This window comes from Mobula birostris, chromosome 18 (assembly GCF_030028105.1).
Source record: "Mobula birostris isolate sMobBir1 chromosome 18, sMobBir1.hap1, whole genome shotgun sequence".
In the NCBI taxonomy this organism is placed as follows: Eukaryota; Metazoa; Chordata; class Chondrichthyes; order Myliobatiformes; family Myliobatidae; genus Mobula; species Mobula birostris.
In genome coordinates this window covers 69390596-69408159 of record NC_092387.1, presented here as the reverse complement: position 1 = coordinate 69408159, position 17564 = coordinate 69390596, and the positions used below count along the sequence as shown (strand labels likewise).

The 17564-nt window shown below is 44.2% G+C and overlaps 1 protein-coding gene across 6 annotated transcripts in view; it reads right to left on the bottom strand.

Moving 5' to 3' along the window:
• rassf4a (Ras association domain family member 4a) overlaps nt 1–17564 on the bottom strand; it is a 307320-nt gene that overhangs the window by 61550 nt on the left and 228206 nt on the right. For all 6 annotated transcript variants that reach the window (XM_072282911.1, XM_072282915.1, XM_072282910.1 and 3 more), the window contains one exon: nt 15345–15420. In XM_072282911.1, the coding sequence (XP_072139012.1) occupies nt 15345–15420 (76 nt within the window). The remainder of the gene's footprint in view (nt 1–15344; nt 15421–17564) is intronic.

Genomic DNA, 17564 nt, shown 5'->3' with positions numbered 1-17564 from the left:
GGTAGCTTCTACACTTTATTCTGCATTATTATTGTTTTACCTTATTCTAGCTCAGTGCACTGTGTAATGACTTGATCTGTATGTAGAGTGTGCAAGACAAGCTTTTCACTGTACGTCGGTACATGTGACAATAATATCCCAATACCAATAGCTGAACCAGATTAGAGCCTCAAGCATTCCAGCCCTGAGACTCAATGATGAATCATCGTACTTGGGAGGAGCTGTAAGGACAAGCATGCTCAACAGCTGATGATGGGCTGAGAAGGATGAGGAGGGAGGCGGACATTACAGTTTTCCCAAATAACTGCTATAGTGGTGAGTCATAATGGCCACCAGTACCACAGCAGGAGGCAGGAGGTGGCTGCAGGAGTTCAAGCAAGGAGCTTAGTGAAATTCAGCTGTAAATTTCATGGGCATGGGGTTCAAGGGAGCTGAGACTGGTCTCAGCGTGAAGATGAAGAAGTCATGGGAGGACTCATGGAAGGAATGTCATATGCAAGGGATATAGTATTTGGCAAACTTACTAAAGATTGTTATAGATGTAATAAACAGGATCAATAAAGGGAAATCAGTAGATGCAACATGGCATGGTGACATAGCGATTAGCAGAACACCAGTGCCAGTGATTGGGTTCGATTCCTGCCGCTGTCTGACATTTTCCCAGTAATTGTCTGGGATTCCTCCGGGTGCTCAGGTTTCCTCGCGTATTCCAAGGGTGTATTGGTTCGGGTTAGAGTGTAGTGGGCCTGCTATGTTGGTGTCAGAGGCATGGCAACACTTCTGGAATTCCCTCAACATACCCTTGGGCTGTGTTGCTCATTGATACAAATGACACATAAATCTTTAAATCAACACATTTCACTTTATGTTTCGATGTACATGTGACAAATAAAGCTGATGTCTTTAATCTTAAATACAGTACCTAGATTTCTCAATTTCATAAATTGATAAAGTGTCCAGGCATTTGGCCCTGGATTGGCGCCTTTGGCCCCGAGTGGGCAGCATTTGGCCCTGGATTGGCGCCTTTGGCCCCGAACTGGCCCTGGATTGGTGCCTTTGGCCCCGAGTGGGCAGCATTTGGTCCTGGATTGGCAGTGTTAGGACCCGGGTTGCCAGTCACTCTCTACGGAAGGACTGAGTTCGTGTGGCTGCTCTCCTTGCATACAGTGAAAAGATGTTTCCCATATTCTGAGATTTATGTGATTATTGGACTGTACTTTAAATTGGTTCCTTCAGTTTTCTTTCTTTTGGCTGGTTGGCGGGTGGGCGGGTGATCTGTTAATTTTTTGTGTGTAAGGGGGGGTTGGGATTCGCTGTTCTGTCACTGCTCTTTTCTGCGAGTCAGGGATCAGGGATTGCTCTGTGTAGAAGATCATTGATTGTTTTTTTGATGTGGGCAAGGTGATGGATTTTGGGGGTCTGCAAATCTTGTTTCTTCTCTTTTTCGTGCTGAGGGGGGGAGTTGGTGTCTTTTCTTTCATCAACACCCATGGTATTTCTGTATTTAATATCTATCTGGAGTAGATAAATATCAGAGTTGTATTGTACATGCATACTTTGACAATAAAATGAACCCTTTAACCTTTGAAAAGGTTACTGCAGGAGGTAAGAGGTTGCTAATGGACTGAAGACTGGCTAATAACAGAAAACGGAGATGGGATAATTGGATCATTTTGGGTTGCTTCGGGGATCTTTTCTGAGATCGTAATCATCTATGATCAGTACTAGTAGGCAGCCGTCGATCCCAGGGGATCATGGGTTTGCGCCCCTGGTGGACCGTGTCCCCTCTGGAGCACTAGCCTGGGCGGTAAGATTTGAAGAACCGGCTGTTGCCCATGCAGTGGGTTCCCCCTCTCCACATCACTGATGTAGTCCAAGGGAAGGGCAAGCGCCGATACAGCTTGGCACCAGTGTCGTGGCAGAGGTTGCCAGAGTGAAGTTGTAAACAACATCAAACTGCCTTTGGGACCCCGAGTCTGGATTTCTACCTTGGGGTTTACTCCCGAAGCCTTTCCCATGGGTGGGTAGGGTTGTAAGACAGCGGAGGTTTAAAACCAGAGTTTTCCTTCTCCTCGGTGGGCTGCGGTCTAAAGCTGATGAGTCCCACCTGCCCGATCAGTATTGATGATCCATTTAAAGGGATTGAGTGCATTGGAGCCACATTTATCAACAACACAAAGAGAGGTGGGTCAGCAGGTTGTGAGGAGATAACAGGGCCTAAAAACAGATAGAAATGGGTTGAGTGAGTGAGCAGGTGGACTATAATGTGGGCAAACATGAGGTTATCCATTTCAGTAGAAAGAAGAGAAAAGTGGAAATGGTTTAACTGGAGAGATTGGAGAGGTGGAGAGAAGACTGAATCCAGTGGTACAGGGGATCTTAAGCAAGCCAGAAGAATTGGTCATTCATTAGGCAGATGGAATGATGGTCCATACTGCAAAGGAGGTGGAAATTAAGTTAAGAATGCCCCACTGCAGCTCCCCAGGGAGAATCTGGGCGAACTACATGGTTTTGGTCTCCTTATACAGGGAGGAAAGCACCAACATTGAAGGCAGTTCGGAGAAAATTCCCTGGGTAATTGCTGGAATGAGAAGGCTGATTGTGGGAAACAGTTGTCTGGTTGGATCATTCTCTCTGGAGATTAGAGCAATGAGATTACTTTAAAAAGTTTCAGATTTCAGGAGATTTGGCAGGGATGGTGCTGTGATGTTTCTTTTTGTCTTGGAGGGCATAGCTTTGGAATAAACAGTAACACATTTAAGATGGAGGGAAATTTTTCCCCCCTCAAGGAGTATTGAGGGTATTGACTATCCAGGAAGCCACAGAGAAAGTATCGTTTTAGAATAAACAGTAACACATTTAAGATGAGGGATATTTTCTTCTCAACATGTAATGAATCTTTGGCATTTTCTACCCAGGAAGCTACAGAATTGGGGTTGTCGAATATGTCCAAGGAGGAGGCGGACAGATGCTAGGATATGAACCAGTTAACCACATTGTTGGTCTGGAGTCACAGTCCGAATGGCTGGCAGGTTTCCCAAGACAGTTCTTACCAAGAGTTTTCATATTTGATGCTAGCTTGTTCCATATACGGACCACTCTTTGATAGAAAAATAGAGGGCTACATAGGGAGGAAGGGTTAGATTGAACTTAGAATAGGTTAAAAGAACAACATCGTGGGGCAAACGGCCTGTTCTGTGCTGTAATGTTCTATGTTCGATGCTATTAGTATTGAAAGGAAGCAGTTAAATTTCCCTTCAGAGGTTATTTTTCACAATAATCTGAAGCTGGCATTAGGTTCAAATTGATTTAATGGGAATCAAAGTCAGAGTCACACAGCATGGAAACAGACCAACTAATCCATGCTGACAAAGATGTCCATCTAACTGAGTCCCATTTGTCTGCCTTTAGTCCATAACCCTTTAAACCTTTCCTATCCATCCACTTGTCCAAGTGTCTTTTAAATGTTGTCAAAGTACCTGCCTCAGCCACTTCCTATACTGACCATTCTCTGGCAGAAAAATGGAGCACTATGTGGGAGGTAAAGATTAGATTGATCTTCAAGTGGAATAAAAGGTTGTCACAGCAACTTGGGCTGAAGGGCCTGTACTGTACTGTAATGTTCTATATTCACTCTTTGGTAAAAATGTTGCCCTTCAGGTTCCAGCTAAATCCCTCCCCTCCCACACCTTCTAGTCCTTGATTCCCCAACACTACAAAAAAGACAAGCTCATTCACAAAATCACTGCCCCTCAAGATTGCACACACCTCTATAAGATCACCTTCATTCTCTCACAATCCAATCAATTAAGTCCTATCCTGCTTGACCTCTTTAACTCAAGCCTTATGTCCTGGCATCCTCCTCTTAAATCTTTTCTGCACTTCTTGCAGCTTCATGACATCTTTCCTATAGCAGGGTGACCAAAGTGAACACAATATTTCAAATGTGACCTCACCAAGGTTTTTATTCTACGTTAAATCATTAGGGGCATAGACAGGGTGTTTATATACCTCTATGCAGGGTGACCAAAGTGGAACACAATATTCCAAATGCGGCCTCACCAAGGTTTTTTTTACAACTGCAATGCAACATCCCATCTTCTATAATCAATGTTCCAATTGAAGGTCCACTGTGCCAAAAGCCTCCTTCACCACCCTGTCTGCCTGTGATGCCACTTATTTGCAGGTTGAGTAGGTGGTGAGAAAGGCAAATGCAGTGTTAGCATTCATTTCGCGATAACTAGAATATAAAAGCAAGGATATAATGGTGAGACTATAAAGAATTGATGACGCCACACTTGGGGATTTGTGAGCCCCTTATCCAAAAAAAGGATGTACTGACGTTGGAGAGGGTTCAAAGGAAGCTCATGAAAATTATTCCAGGATTGTAAGGCTTAACATATGAGGAGCATTTGATGGTTCTGGGCCTGTACTCATTGGAATTCAGAAGAATGAAGGGGGGGATCTCATTGAAACCTACCAAAATGTTGAAAGGCCTCTATAGAGTGATGTGGAGATTTCTATTGGGGGGGGGGGTCTAAGACCAGAGGTTGCAGCCTTAGAATAGAGGGACACCAATTTAGAATGGAGATAGGAGGAATTTCTTTAGCCAGAGAGTGGTGAATCTATGGAATTCGTTGCCCTAGGTGGCTGTGGAGGCAAATTATTGGATATATTTAAGGCAGAGGTTGATAGATTCTTGATTAGTCAGGGCATGAAGGGACATGGGTAGAAGGCAGGAGATTGGGGCTGAGAGGAAAAATGGATCAGCCACGATGAAGTAGTGGAACAGACTCAATGGGACAAATAGCCTAATTCTGCTCCTACATCCTGTGGCATTATGGTCTGTTATTTGCAAGGATTCCAAGCTGCTGTGTTGGGAAATGAACTTATATATCTGGATCAATGTCCAACCTCTCTTGCTGCTGGACAAGTCGTTTCACTGCTCTACTGCTACACTCCAGGAGCAATAGATTACACTCCACACTCAGAATAATATTAAGCATGAACTAGACGAGCAGCAGGGCCTGTTTCTGTGCTGTGATGCCCTGTTTTGTTCTCAAGGCAGGGAAATATGAATCGGACTGGGAGTGCAGAACCCACAGACACTTGATGCAATCAATATGCACAGACATACTGACACAGTTATGAAGACAATAGACAACAGGTGCAGGAGTAGGCCATTCGGCTCTTCGAGCCAGCACCGCCATTCACTGTGATCATGGCTGATCATCCACTATCAGTATCCAGTTCCTGCCTTATCCCCATAACCTTTGATTCCGCTATCTTTAAGAGCTCTATCTATCTCTTTCTTGAAAGCATCCAGAGACTTGGCCTCCACAGCCTTCTAGGGCAGAGCATTCCATATATCCACCACTCTCTGGGTGAAAAAGTTTTTCCTCAACTCCGTTCTAAATGGCCTACCCCTTATTCTTAAACTGTGGCCTCTGGTTCTGGACTCACCCATCAGCGGGAACATGCTTCCTGCCTGCAGCGTGTCCAATCCCTTAATAATCTTATATGTTTCAATAAGATCCCCTCTCAGCCTTCTAAATTCCAGAGTATATAAGCCCAGTCACTCCAACCTTTCAACATATGACAGCCCCGCCATCCCGGGAATTAACCTTGTGAACCTACGCTGCACTCCCTCAATAGCAAGAATGTCCTTCCTCAAATTTGGAGACCAAAACAGCACACAGTACCCTAGGTGTGGTCTCACCAGGGCCCTGTACAGCTGCAGAAGGACCTCTCTGCTCTTATACTCAATTCCCCTTGTTATGAAGGCCAGCATGAAGAAGACACACCAGCAGCTACACTTCATTAGGTTTCAGGAGGTTTAGTCTAGCAAATTTCTACAGAGGTACTGCGGTGAGCACTCTGACTGGATGCATCACCGTCAAGCATGAAAGGACCAACGCACAGAAAAAGCTGCAGAGGGCTGCAGCCTCAGCCTCCTCCATCACGGGCACGAGCTCCCTACCACCTCTTACAAAAGGCAATGCCTCAGGAAGGCTGGACCCAAGCTTCTGGGACATGCCCTCTTCTCATTGCTACCGCCGAGGAGCTGGTACACAAGCTTGAAGAGCCACCCCCAAGGGATTTTCCTCGCCACCATCAGATGTCTCAATGCTTCAGGAGCCCATGAACACGCCCTCCCTATTTACTATCTTTTTCCATACGTATTCTGATTGCAATTTATAGTAGTTTTTATTGTCTTGCATTTACAGCTGCCACAAAACAGCAAGTTTCACGGCATATGTCAGTGATAATACACTAAACCTGACTCTGAATGTGACAGGTGAAAGGGCCCACCACAGTCACTGTCCTCTGCAGGTTTTGTTGGAGAATAGGGAAGGATTTATAATGTGGTGGATCAGAGAGGAACATTCTTGGTCACAGTCTTTACTCACTGATTGCTTCCTGTGATCTGTGCATTGCAGAACATAATTATGTTAACCCATTCCACAGGTCTGGACCGATTAAATATCTGCTGGAACCTTGGGCTCAGTCTAACTGAATCTGGCGGGACTGCTGACTACTGTGTTGGGAGCTACATACCACTGCTTCCTCTGGCCACTACACAGTTATGGAACATGTCTAACCCTTGTTTGATCATTGCATCAAGAAAGTTTAGCAGTGATTTCTCACAATCCTGAAGGAGGGCTGCACATTTTTGGTACCTCTGGTCCCAAGGCTGTTTCATCCATCCTGGTCTCACTCCCGAAAGGATTATCAGCCTTCATTAAAAGGGCAAGTGAAGTTAAATGGGCCATTTCTATGGACCAGTGCCCTCTCCTATCAGATTCCATCTTCTTCAGCCTTTTAGCTCTTCCATCTATCACCTTCCAGCTTCTTACATTATCTCCCCCCTTTTCCACCCCTCAGCTTCCACAGATTCACCACCCTCTGGATAAAGACATTCCTCCTCATCTCTGTTGTAAATGGACGTCCCTCTATTCTGAGGCTGTGTCCTCTGGTCCTCGATCCCACTACCAAAGGAAGCACTGTCTCCACATTCACTCTGTCAAGGCCTTTCATTATTCAATTAGTTTCAATGAATCCATAATCCCAGCACCTGTGCATACACGTGGGTATGACAATAAGCTTGACTTTGCCTTTGACTTTAGAACAACACCGAGAGGAACTTGGCTTTTGTTTAACTGTCTGCACAGGGTCTGTTATTTCAGTTAGCAATACTTAAGCAGTTTGCAACATTATTATTCTTTTGTGACTTCCGTTCCACTTGCAGGATGGAATATCTTAAACAACTTCCACTTTACTGTGATCTGAGATAAACTTGGCCAATGTCTGCAATATCCTCTTGAGCAACACTCTCCTTTCCTGAAAACTACTGAGCAGATCTGCAGACTTAGACAATAGAGTTATCTGGGGCCTTCTGTTGATGCCTGAGGTAGCTAAGTGGCGATTTACTGAATGGATATAAAAATCTTTTAAGAAGTGAGAATTCTGTGGCTGCTGCCAAAGAGTGAGGCAACTCACATGGGTTGCTCTCCAGCTAACCCAGCCCATGAAGGAAGTGGGGTTTCTGACCTGGGACAAAATTGTCCTGGAGATATTCCCTTCTTAGCTCAAAAGTGGAACTGAAATTCTGTGACTAATTACGAAAATCTGCAATAAAAGCAGAAAGTGTTGGTGATTGTCAGCAGGCTGAGCAGTATCTGAGGAGAGGAAAAACGGGGTCAATGTTTCATTGAAGATAGAACACTACAGCATAGTAGAGTATAGATTTTGGCCTATGATGTTGTATCCTCCTTTTAACCTACTCTAAGATCAATCTAATCCTTCCCTCCTACATAGCCCTCCCTTGTTCTATCATCCATGTGCCTATCTAGAGTTTCTAAAATGTCCGGAATGTATCTGCCTCTATCACTACCCCAGCAGGGTGTTCCATGCAGCCGTCACTCTCTGTAACAAACTCTCTCTGTCATTCCCCCTATATTTTCCTCCAAACGCCTGGGAAAAAATCTCTGGCTATCCACGTGATCTATTCCTGTTATGATCTTGTACACCTCTATCGAGTCATCAAAAGTGAAAAGCCCTAGCTCGCTCAAACTTTACTCATAAGACATGCTTTCTAATCCAAGCAGCATCCTAGCAAATCTTCTCTGCACCCTCTTTAAAGCTTCCACGTTCTTCCTATAATGAGGTCAAGTCAAGTCAAGTCAAGTTACTTTTTATTGTCATTTCGACCATAACTGCTGGTACAGTACACAGTAAAAATAAGACAATGTTTTTCAGGACCATTGTGCTGCATGAAACAATACAAAAACTACACTGAACTACGTAAAACAACACATAAACTACACTAGACTACAGACCTACCCAGGACTGCATAAAGTGCACAAAACAGTGCAGGCATTACAATAAATAATAAACAAAACAATAGGCACAGTAGAGGGCAGTAGGTTGGTGTCAGTCCAGGCTCTGGGTATTGAGGAGTCTGATGGCTTGGGGGAAGAAACTGTTACATAGTCTGGTCGTGACAGCCCGAATGCTTTGGTGCCTTTTGCCAGATGGCAGGAGGGAGAAGAGTTTTTATGAGGGATGCGCGGGGTCCTTCACAATACTGTTTGCTTTGAGGATGCAGCGTGTGGTGTAAATGTCTGTAATGGTGGGAAGAGAGACCCCGATGATCTTCTCAGCTGACCTCACTAGCTGCTGCAGGGTCTTGCGATCGAGATGGTGCAATTTTCGAACCAGGCAGTGATGCAGCTGCTCAGGATGCTCTCAATACAACCTCTGTAGAATGTGGTGAGGATGGGGGGTGGGAGATGGACTTTTCTCAGCCTTCGCAGAAAGTAGACACGCTGCTGGGCTTTCTTTGCTATGGAGCTGGTGTTGAGGGACCAGGTGAAATTCTCCGCCAGGTGAACACCAAGAAATTTGGTGCTCTTAACGATCTCTATGGAGGAATCGTCGATGTTCAGCGGAGAGTGGTCGCTCCTTGTCCTCCTGAAGTCAATAACCATCTCTTTTGTTTTGCTCACATTCAGAGACAGGTTGTTGGATCTGCACCAGTCCGTTAGCCACTGCACCTCCTCTCTGTATGCTGATTCATTGTTCTTGCTGATGAGAATCACTAGAACTGAACACAAAATTCCAAGTGTGGTCTAATGGGGTCATGAAACTGGAGAACGAGGGAGGAATCGTGTTTTAAGCTGTAGAAAGGGACACAGTAAACACAATGCTACTTGTTTATGTGCCAGCCTGCTTTGGGCCGACTGATTGCAGATGTAATTGGCCCAATAAACATAAAATGAATATGGTCAATCAAGGTAATTCAAGGTCCAATATTAGATTAGCAACTAAAATCTCAGTTGTGGAGAGAAGAAATCACATCAAACTTTCCCAGCAAAGAACTTTTATCACCAAATTCAGATCTGTAGGATTTAGTTTCAACCTGGCACTATTTTATTGCACTTAAGATAACATGAATGAATCAAAGAATACAACAGTTACAACCATTTAGATTCAGGGAAGAAGCTGTACACCGACTTTTTCAAGAAATCATGTGATCTGTTGACAGCCACTGTGAATGACTCTGTGGCACCACTGAACCTGGTTACCAAAAAAAATGCTTGAAATACTTTCTGCTACTAAGCTCATTGCTTCCACTTTATCACATGACTACTTCTGTAAAGTGTAATAAGAATCATATCAAAAAGAATTTGCAGTGTAATAAGAAACATATCAAAAATAATTTGTAAGGAATTTCAACACAGGAATGAAAACTAATCCATTCTAAAGTAAATTAGTTCAATAAAGTTCAGTGATAAGGAACAAGTCATTGCAGGAGTAGGTCATCTGACCCTCAAGCCTACGGTTTATCTCACCATTTCATAAGATCATTACAGATTTGATTGTCATCTTAACTTTTGCATTTCTACTGACCCGCAGTGACCTGGCACATTTCTACTTATGGAGGAAAATCCCTCTATCTCAAAGTTGGTGTTTATGTATTTTATCCCATACCTGCACTTTTATTTTTATATCATTCTTTATTCTTCATGGTTGTTGTTTTTTGTTACATGTTTTTGAGGAGGAGGATTCAAAAGATTCCCAGACCTCTGAGAAAAAAAAACACTTCTTCTCTGTCTTACGTAGACAACCGTTGCTGTTAAACAGTGCTCCCTCTTCTGAAGTTCTCTCACAAGAGGAAACCTCCTTTTGGCATCCGCCCTGACAGGATCTTGCCGGTTTTGAACAAGGACTAAGGATCACCATTATTCACCATATACATTTCCATGTATTAGGAATGTGCTGTGGGGTGTTGGCCAGAGAGTGACATGCAGCAAAAACCAACATTCAACAATTACAAAGATTAAAGAATTCTATAAAAATCAAGCTAGAGGTTAAAGTACAGATATGGAATAAATTGTGCATAAATAAATAAATATCAGCATCTATTTACAATGTAAACAGAATTATAAAAATTGGTTTAAAGTGTTTACAGCACAGTGACATGGGTAATATATAGTAGGGTGTATGGGGGGGGGGTACTAACTAGAATGGTTGATCAGATTAATTACCTGGGGGAAGAAACTTTTAAGATGGCATGAAGTTTTTGTTTTAATAGCCCAACAGTGCTTTCCAGAAGAGAGCCTTTGGAAAAGGCAGTTTGAAGGGTGAGTAGTGCCCATGGCTGAGCTGAGGATTGTACTAGTATGTTCTCTCTCTTCTAAATTCTAGTTTGCAAACGATTTGAATGTTGGTTGTAACTGTGAGGAGGAAAACTTTTGACTAAAGGATGATACGGATGGGCAAAGAAGTGACAAGTGAATTCAGTCCAGAGAAGTGCAGACAAGTGCATCTGAGGAGCTGCAACAGGCAGGGGAGCCCGCAATAAATGGCACAATATTGAGTGGTGTGGAATTCTTAAAGGTCAAAGTCAAACTAAATTTATTATCATACATCACCTTCAGACTCATTTTCTTACAGGCATTCACAGGAAAATAAAGAAATACAAAAGAATTTATGAAAACTATACACAAACAAAAACGGACAAACAACCAATGTGCAAAACAATAATAACACTGAGAACTGAGTTGTAGAGTCCATGAGAGGGAGTCTGTAGGTTGTGGGATCAGTTTGGAGTTGAGCTGAGGCATTGAAGTTACCCACCTTGGTTCAGGCGCCTGATGGCTGTAGCAGCACTGGACACCGAGGACCGAGGTGGTGTTCTCCTTCACTGCCTGAGACAAAGAACACAAGCGGGGAACTTGTCTTGGGACAGCGCACAGGATGAACATTGTGAACATTACAGGAGAGATGCGACTGGCACAGAGAGGGTGGCAAGTTTGGAAAGCTCTTATGCTGAGGAAATTCTGAAGAAGCTGGCGTTGCTCATCTCGAAACACAGGAAGCTGAAGGAGGATTAAATTCAGCAGTGTAAAATTCTGAGGAGTATGGAGAGAGAGGGAGAGAATATGAATGACCTAATTTCCTGAGCACATGAGGCAAAAGCCAATTTTAAAAGTGATGAGTATAAAAATTAAAAAGAGGAGAGTTATTTTCATATGTTTCTGGAAGATACCCGCATCATGCACAAAGGGTGCTTGGTGAGTCGTGAAGGGCCATGATTTTCAGGATAACAGACCCAATGCATGACAGCAGGACTGTAGATTAAAACGTGCTCTTCCAGTATCCCTTCACCAGGATAATATCGAGGGGAGAAAGTGACCCAGTTACTGTATACAACAAACACCACTGTCCTGGGAAGGAGAGGAAAACAAAAATAAAACAAAATCACAAACCTCACAACTGTCAGAAAGAGAGAGATAGTGCGTGTGTGTGTGTGTGCGTGTTTGTATGTGTGCGTGTGTCTGTATGAGTTTGTGTCTGCGTGTGTGTCTGTATTAGTTTGTGTGTCTGTGTGTGACTGTATGTGTGTGTGTGTGTGTGTGTGTGTGTGTGAGTGTGTGTGTGTTTATGTGTGTGTTTATGTGTGTGAAGGAGGGATATGAGTGATAGGAGAGCTGGAAACAGATGGAATTGGTATTGGTTTACTATTGTCATATGAGTGGAAAGCTCAGCTTGCTCACTGTTGGGGGGTGGGTTGCACTGTAGTGTAGCTGTTATCGTAACACTACTGCAGCACCAGAAAACCAGGTTCTAGTCCACCTCTGTCTGTAAAGATTTTGTACTTTCTCCCTATGACAAGGTCCCACATGGGAGTCTGGTCAAGAAGGTTCAGTCGCTCCACATTCAGGATGTGGCAGTAAATTGGATTAGATGTTGGTTTTGTGGGAGAAGTCAGAGAGTGGTAGCAGATAGATGCCTCTCAGACTGGAGGCCTGTTAGAAGTGGTTTGCTGCAGGGATCAGTGCTGGGTCCTTTGTTGTTTGTCATCTATCTCAATGATCTGGATGATAACGTGGTTAACTCAATCATCAGATTTATGGATAACACCAAAATTGAGGGTGTAGCAGACAGTGAGGAAGGTGATCATGGCTTATACAGGGATCTGCAGCATCTGGAAAAATGGGCTGAAGAATGTAGGTGAGTGTGAGGCTTTGCATTTCAGTAGGACCAACCAGAGCAGGTCTTACACAGTGAATGGTAAGGCACTGAGGAGTGTGGTAGAACAGAGGGATCTGGGAATACAGATCCATAATGCATAGAAAGTGGTGTCACGGGGGAGAGGGTCGTAAAGAAAGCTTTTGGCACATTGGCCTTTGTAAATCAATGTACTGAGTACAGGAAACACACACAAAATGCTGGAGGAACTCAGCAGGCCAGGCAGCATCTACGGAAAAGAGTACAGTTGAGGTTTTGGGCCGAGATCCTTCTGCAGGACTGGAGAAAAAAAGATGAGGAGTAGATTTAAAAGGTGGGGGAGGAGAGGAAAAACACAGGTGACAGGTGAAACTGGGAGCAGAAAGGATGAAGTAAGCAGGTAGGCAGTTGATTGGTGAAAGAGATACAGGGCCGGAGAAGGGGAAATCTGATAGGAGAGAACAGAAGCCCATAGAAGACAGAAAAGTTGGGGGGGGGGAGGTGGAGGAGCACCAGAGGGAGGTGATGGCATGCAAGGAGTTAAGGTGAGAGAGGGAAAGGGGATGGGGAATGGTGAAGTGGGGGGCAGGGCAGGGCATTACCGGAAGTTCAAGAAATCATGCCATCAGGTTGGAGGCTACCCTGCTGGAATATAAGGTGTAGTTCCTCCAACCTGAGTGTGGCCTCATTGCGACAGTAGAGGAGTCCATGGATGAGATAGAATGATATGCTGAAACTGTATACGACATTACTGAGGCCTAATTTGGTGTATTCTGTGCATTTCTAGTCACCTACCTACAGGAAAGATGTAAATAAGGTTCAAAGAGTGCAGAGAAAATTTACAAGTATGTTGCTAGATCTGAAGGACCTGGGTTACAGCGAATGATGGACTACATTAGGACTGTATTCTTTAGGACATAGAAGACTGAGAGGAGATTTGATAGAGGTACACAAAATTATGAGGGGTATAGATAGGGTAACTGCAAGCAGGCTTTTTCCACTGAGGTTAGGTGGGACAACAACCAGAGGTCATGGGTTAAGGGTGAAAGGGAGAAGTTGAACTGGAACATGAGGGGAAACTTCACCTCTCAGAGGTTTGTTAGAGTGTGAAATGAGTTGCCAGCACAAGTAGTGCATGCGAGCTTGATTTCAACATTTAAGAGAAGCTTGGTTAGGTACATGGATAGTAGGGGTAAGGAGGGCTATGGTCTTGGAGCAGGTCAAGGTTCAAGATTCAGGATCCATTTATTATCAAAGAATGTATAAATTATACAGCCTTGAGATTTGCTTGCTCACAGGTAGTCACAAAGCCTGAAAGAACCCAAATAAAGAAATAAAAAATAAAAATAAAAATAAATAACCATCAATGCTCAAGAGAAAGAAAAATAAATATAAAAGTCATACAAACAACTGAAGCGTACAACATTTTCAAACCCAAATCGAGTCCTCAGATCCAAAGCCTGGAGCAGACCGGAGTAGGCCCAAAGCCCAGCTTATCAGTTCATCATATTGGCGGACACGGAGCACAGCATCTAGGGCAGTTTACATAGCCTCACTGCCATGGAATGACCATCACAGTTAACATGCAAATCTGCTCTTGCCTCCGATTCTGACACCGTCTTTTCAGCCTATCTGGGCTGGTGTTTAAATTGACCCAATGATGGAACAGCAAAAGGCTCTGTGCCCTGAACATTGGGGAGAGTGAGTGAAATTGGTTCTCGCCTCTGATCTGGGCTGATATTTAAATTGTCTAAACAGCACATTGTACCTTGCACTTGGACCCAGGCACCGCTGCTGTGAAAGGCCCTGGGCTAGGGTTGCCAACTTTCTCACTCCCAAATAAGGGACAAAAGTAGCAGTCAAATATGGGACACTTGTGCTTACCCCGAGAAAAACTACCATGACCATGAAGCCTTGCGCGGGCACCTGTGTGCGCATGCGTGACGTGTGCATGCGTGTACATGCCGATTTTTTTCTACAAATCACCCATGACGAGGGTGAGTGGGATCCTCCATGATGTTACTGAGCCTTTTCTGGCACCTTTCTGTGTACATGTCCTTGATGGTAGGTAGGTTGGTGCCAGTAATGCTTTGTCCAGATGTATTCTGAGAAATGAAGTCTGTTGCTGTATCCTTGAGCTCCAGCAGCGTCATTACTGTAAGAAGGTGACTCATCACAGAGAACATTTCTATTCAGAAATGGCTAGTACCAGCCCTTCCTGGAGTTCCAGCCTGTGAACTCACAGGAACCACAGTTCAGTGCTCCCTCTCACTACCATCACCCACCCCTACATCCCTGTTCCGGGTTCATTCCCACTGCCATAGGAGAACATAAATCATTTGTGTTTCAGATGTGGAGGTGTGGATGAGATCTGCTGAGCAGATGTATTGGCCTGGATTCTGGCATCTCCCCTTCCCTTCCAGCCCTGAAGAAGGGTCTTGGCACAAAACATTGACTGTTTATTCATTCCCATAGATGCTGCCTGACCTGCTGAGTTCCTCCAACATTTTGTGTGTGTTGCTTTGGACTGGCCTTGAGGTGCTGAGCAGCTCCTTCCTGGCTTGGCCATAACTGGGAAGGACACCTTGTTTCAAATACTCATGCAAGTTCATCTCTTGGTGAAACTGGTGATGGGTAAAACCATGTGAGCGGAAAATGATGATTTAATCATTAACACAATGGAGAATTACAGAACCTATTTCCTCAGATTACAGTCTGAGAGAAACACTTTTGACAGTGTCAGCAGACATTACACATGATTTCATCACCCTATACATCACGATACAGTGTTGTGCAAACTGACAAGCCAGAGTGAATGCGTGTCCTACCTCTTTATGTCTTAACTGGAAACTCTTCCCCTCTTGGTAGCAGTTGTAGGTCTTCAGAAACGTTAACAGTTCTGACCTGGATCATGAAGATAAAATGCAGATTATTAAATGTTAAATATGATAATGATATCTATAAGTAAATTAATTAAGGTAGACACAAACACAAGAGATTCTGCAGATGCTGGAAATCCAGAGCAACACACACAAAATGCTGGAGGAACTCATCAGGTCAGGCAATATCTATGGAAATGAATAAACAGTGGACATTTTGGGCCAAGACCCTTCTTCAGGCCTGGAAAGGAAGGGGTAAGACACCGAAATAAGAAGGTGGGGAAGAAGGGAAGGAGGACAATCTAGGTGGTGATAGGTAAAACCTGATGGATTTGGGAGGGGGGAGGAAGTAAGAAGTTGGGAGGTGATAGGTGGAAAAGGTAAAGGGCTGGAGAAGAAGGAATCTAATAGGAGAGAGAGTGGACCATGGGAGGAAGGGGAGGTGATAGGCAGGTGAGGAGGACAGGTATACACAGCAGATGTTGGAATCTGGAGCAAAGAACAATCTACTGGAAGTAGTTGAGTGAACTTGGCCTTTTCTCCTTGGAGCGACGGAGAATGAGAGGTGACCTGACAGAAGTGTATAAGATGATGAGGTGCATTGATCATGTGGATAGTCAGAGGCTGAGATGGCTAACCCGAGGGGGCACAGTTTTAAGGTGCTTGAAAAGAGGTACTGAGGAGATGTCAGGGGTAAGTTCTTCACACAGAGAGTGATGGGTGTGTGGAATGCACTGCTGGCGGCAGCAGTGGAAACGGATACAACAGGGTCTTTTAAGAGCCTCTTAAGTAGGTTCATGGAGCTTAGAAAAATAGAGGGCCATGCGGTAGGGTAATTCTATGCAGTCTCTAGAGTAGGTTATAGGGTCAGCAAACATTGTGGGCTGAAGGGCCTGTAATGTGTCGTAAGTTTCTATGTTCTATGTAACTCTGGTGGTCAGGGAGTATTTGCTGGGGGGAGGACTGGTTGAGACCCTATTCTGGTCCTAATGATGCTCTCAACCCAAAACAGCGAACATTCCTCTCCTCCCATATACCCCTTGTACCTCAGGCATTCTCTCTTCTCCCCTCCCATCAGGGAGAATATACAAAGGCTTGAGAGCATTTTCAAGCATGTTGAAGCTTGAGAAAATGTACCACCAGGCTCAAGGACAGCTTCTATCCTGCTGTTATCTGACTCTTGGACGAACCTCCTGTACACTAAAGCTAAACTCTATTTTTTCAGTCTGCCTCACGGTGGCCCTTGCATTTTATTTGTCTTCTATGTCTTAGGGTGAAGCAGGAAAGATAAATCAGCCTCTGTTTATTTTTGAGTAGATGACATAAGGTTCTCGAGACCATGGAGACCATGGTCTGGAGGCCTGGCCTGCAATTGGAGAAGTGTCCGTGTTGTGTGTGTGTGTGTGGGGGGGGGGGGGAGACGGTGTACAGGAGCTTGTCTCACTGTTGCTGCTTTCATTGCTTAGTCTGTTCTGTGTTGTTCTGCTGAGCATTGTGATGATGCATGTTTGCTGGTTGTAAACATAAATGACACATTTTACTGTGCGGTACATTTGAACGTACATGCGATAAGTAAATCTGAATGTGAACATGAACCTGTATCTCAAGACATTTCATTTCTACAGTGTTACTTTATATTTGTTTTCACATGGTGATAGGAGCCACAGATATCGTGTCTCTACTTTCCCTTTTAATCACTCCAATCACTCACTTCCGTCTTGAGAGGCTGTGGCAACATCTTGCTCTAAATAATGAACTGGATGTAGTTCCCATTCATAAAATTATGGATAACATAAGCATAACCAATGACCTTTCTGACTGAATGAAAGATGCACAATCCAGTATCTTTCTGACAAAGAAGGCTGCAGATGCAGGAAAGGTGCTCAAGGAACTCAGCAGGTCAGGCAGCATCTGCAGGGGGGGAAAAGTCAGTCAGTGCTTTGGGTCCAGATGGGCGGCCTCAGCCCAAAACAACGACTGTCCAATTCCTCCCACAGATGCCGCCTGACCCACTGAGTTTCTCCAGCAGTTTGTGTATTGATCCATTCTTTTGCCAACAATTCTATTGAAAAATGTTTCTAAATACTGACATTTCATTGGTATAGAAACACAAATGCCCACGAACACAGGCTGCAGAAAGTGGTGGACACAACTCAATCCATGACGGGA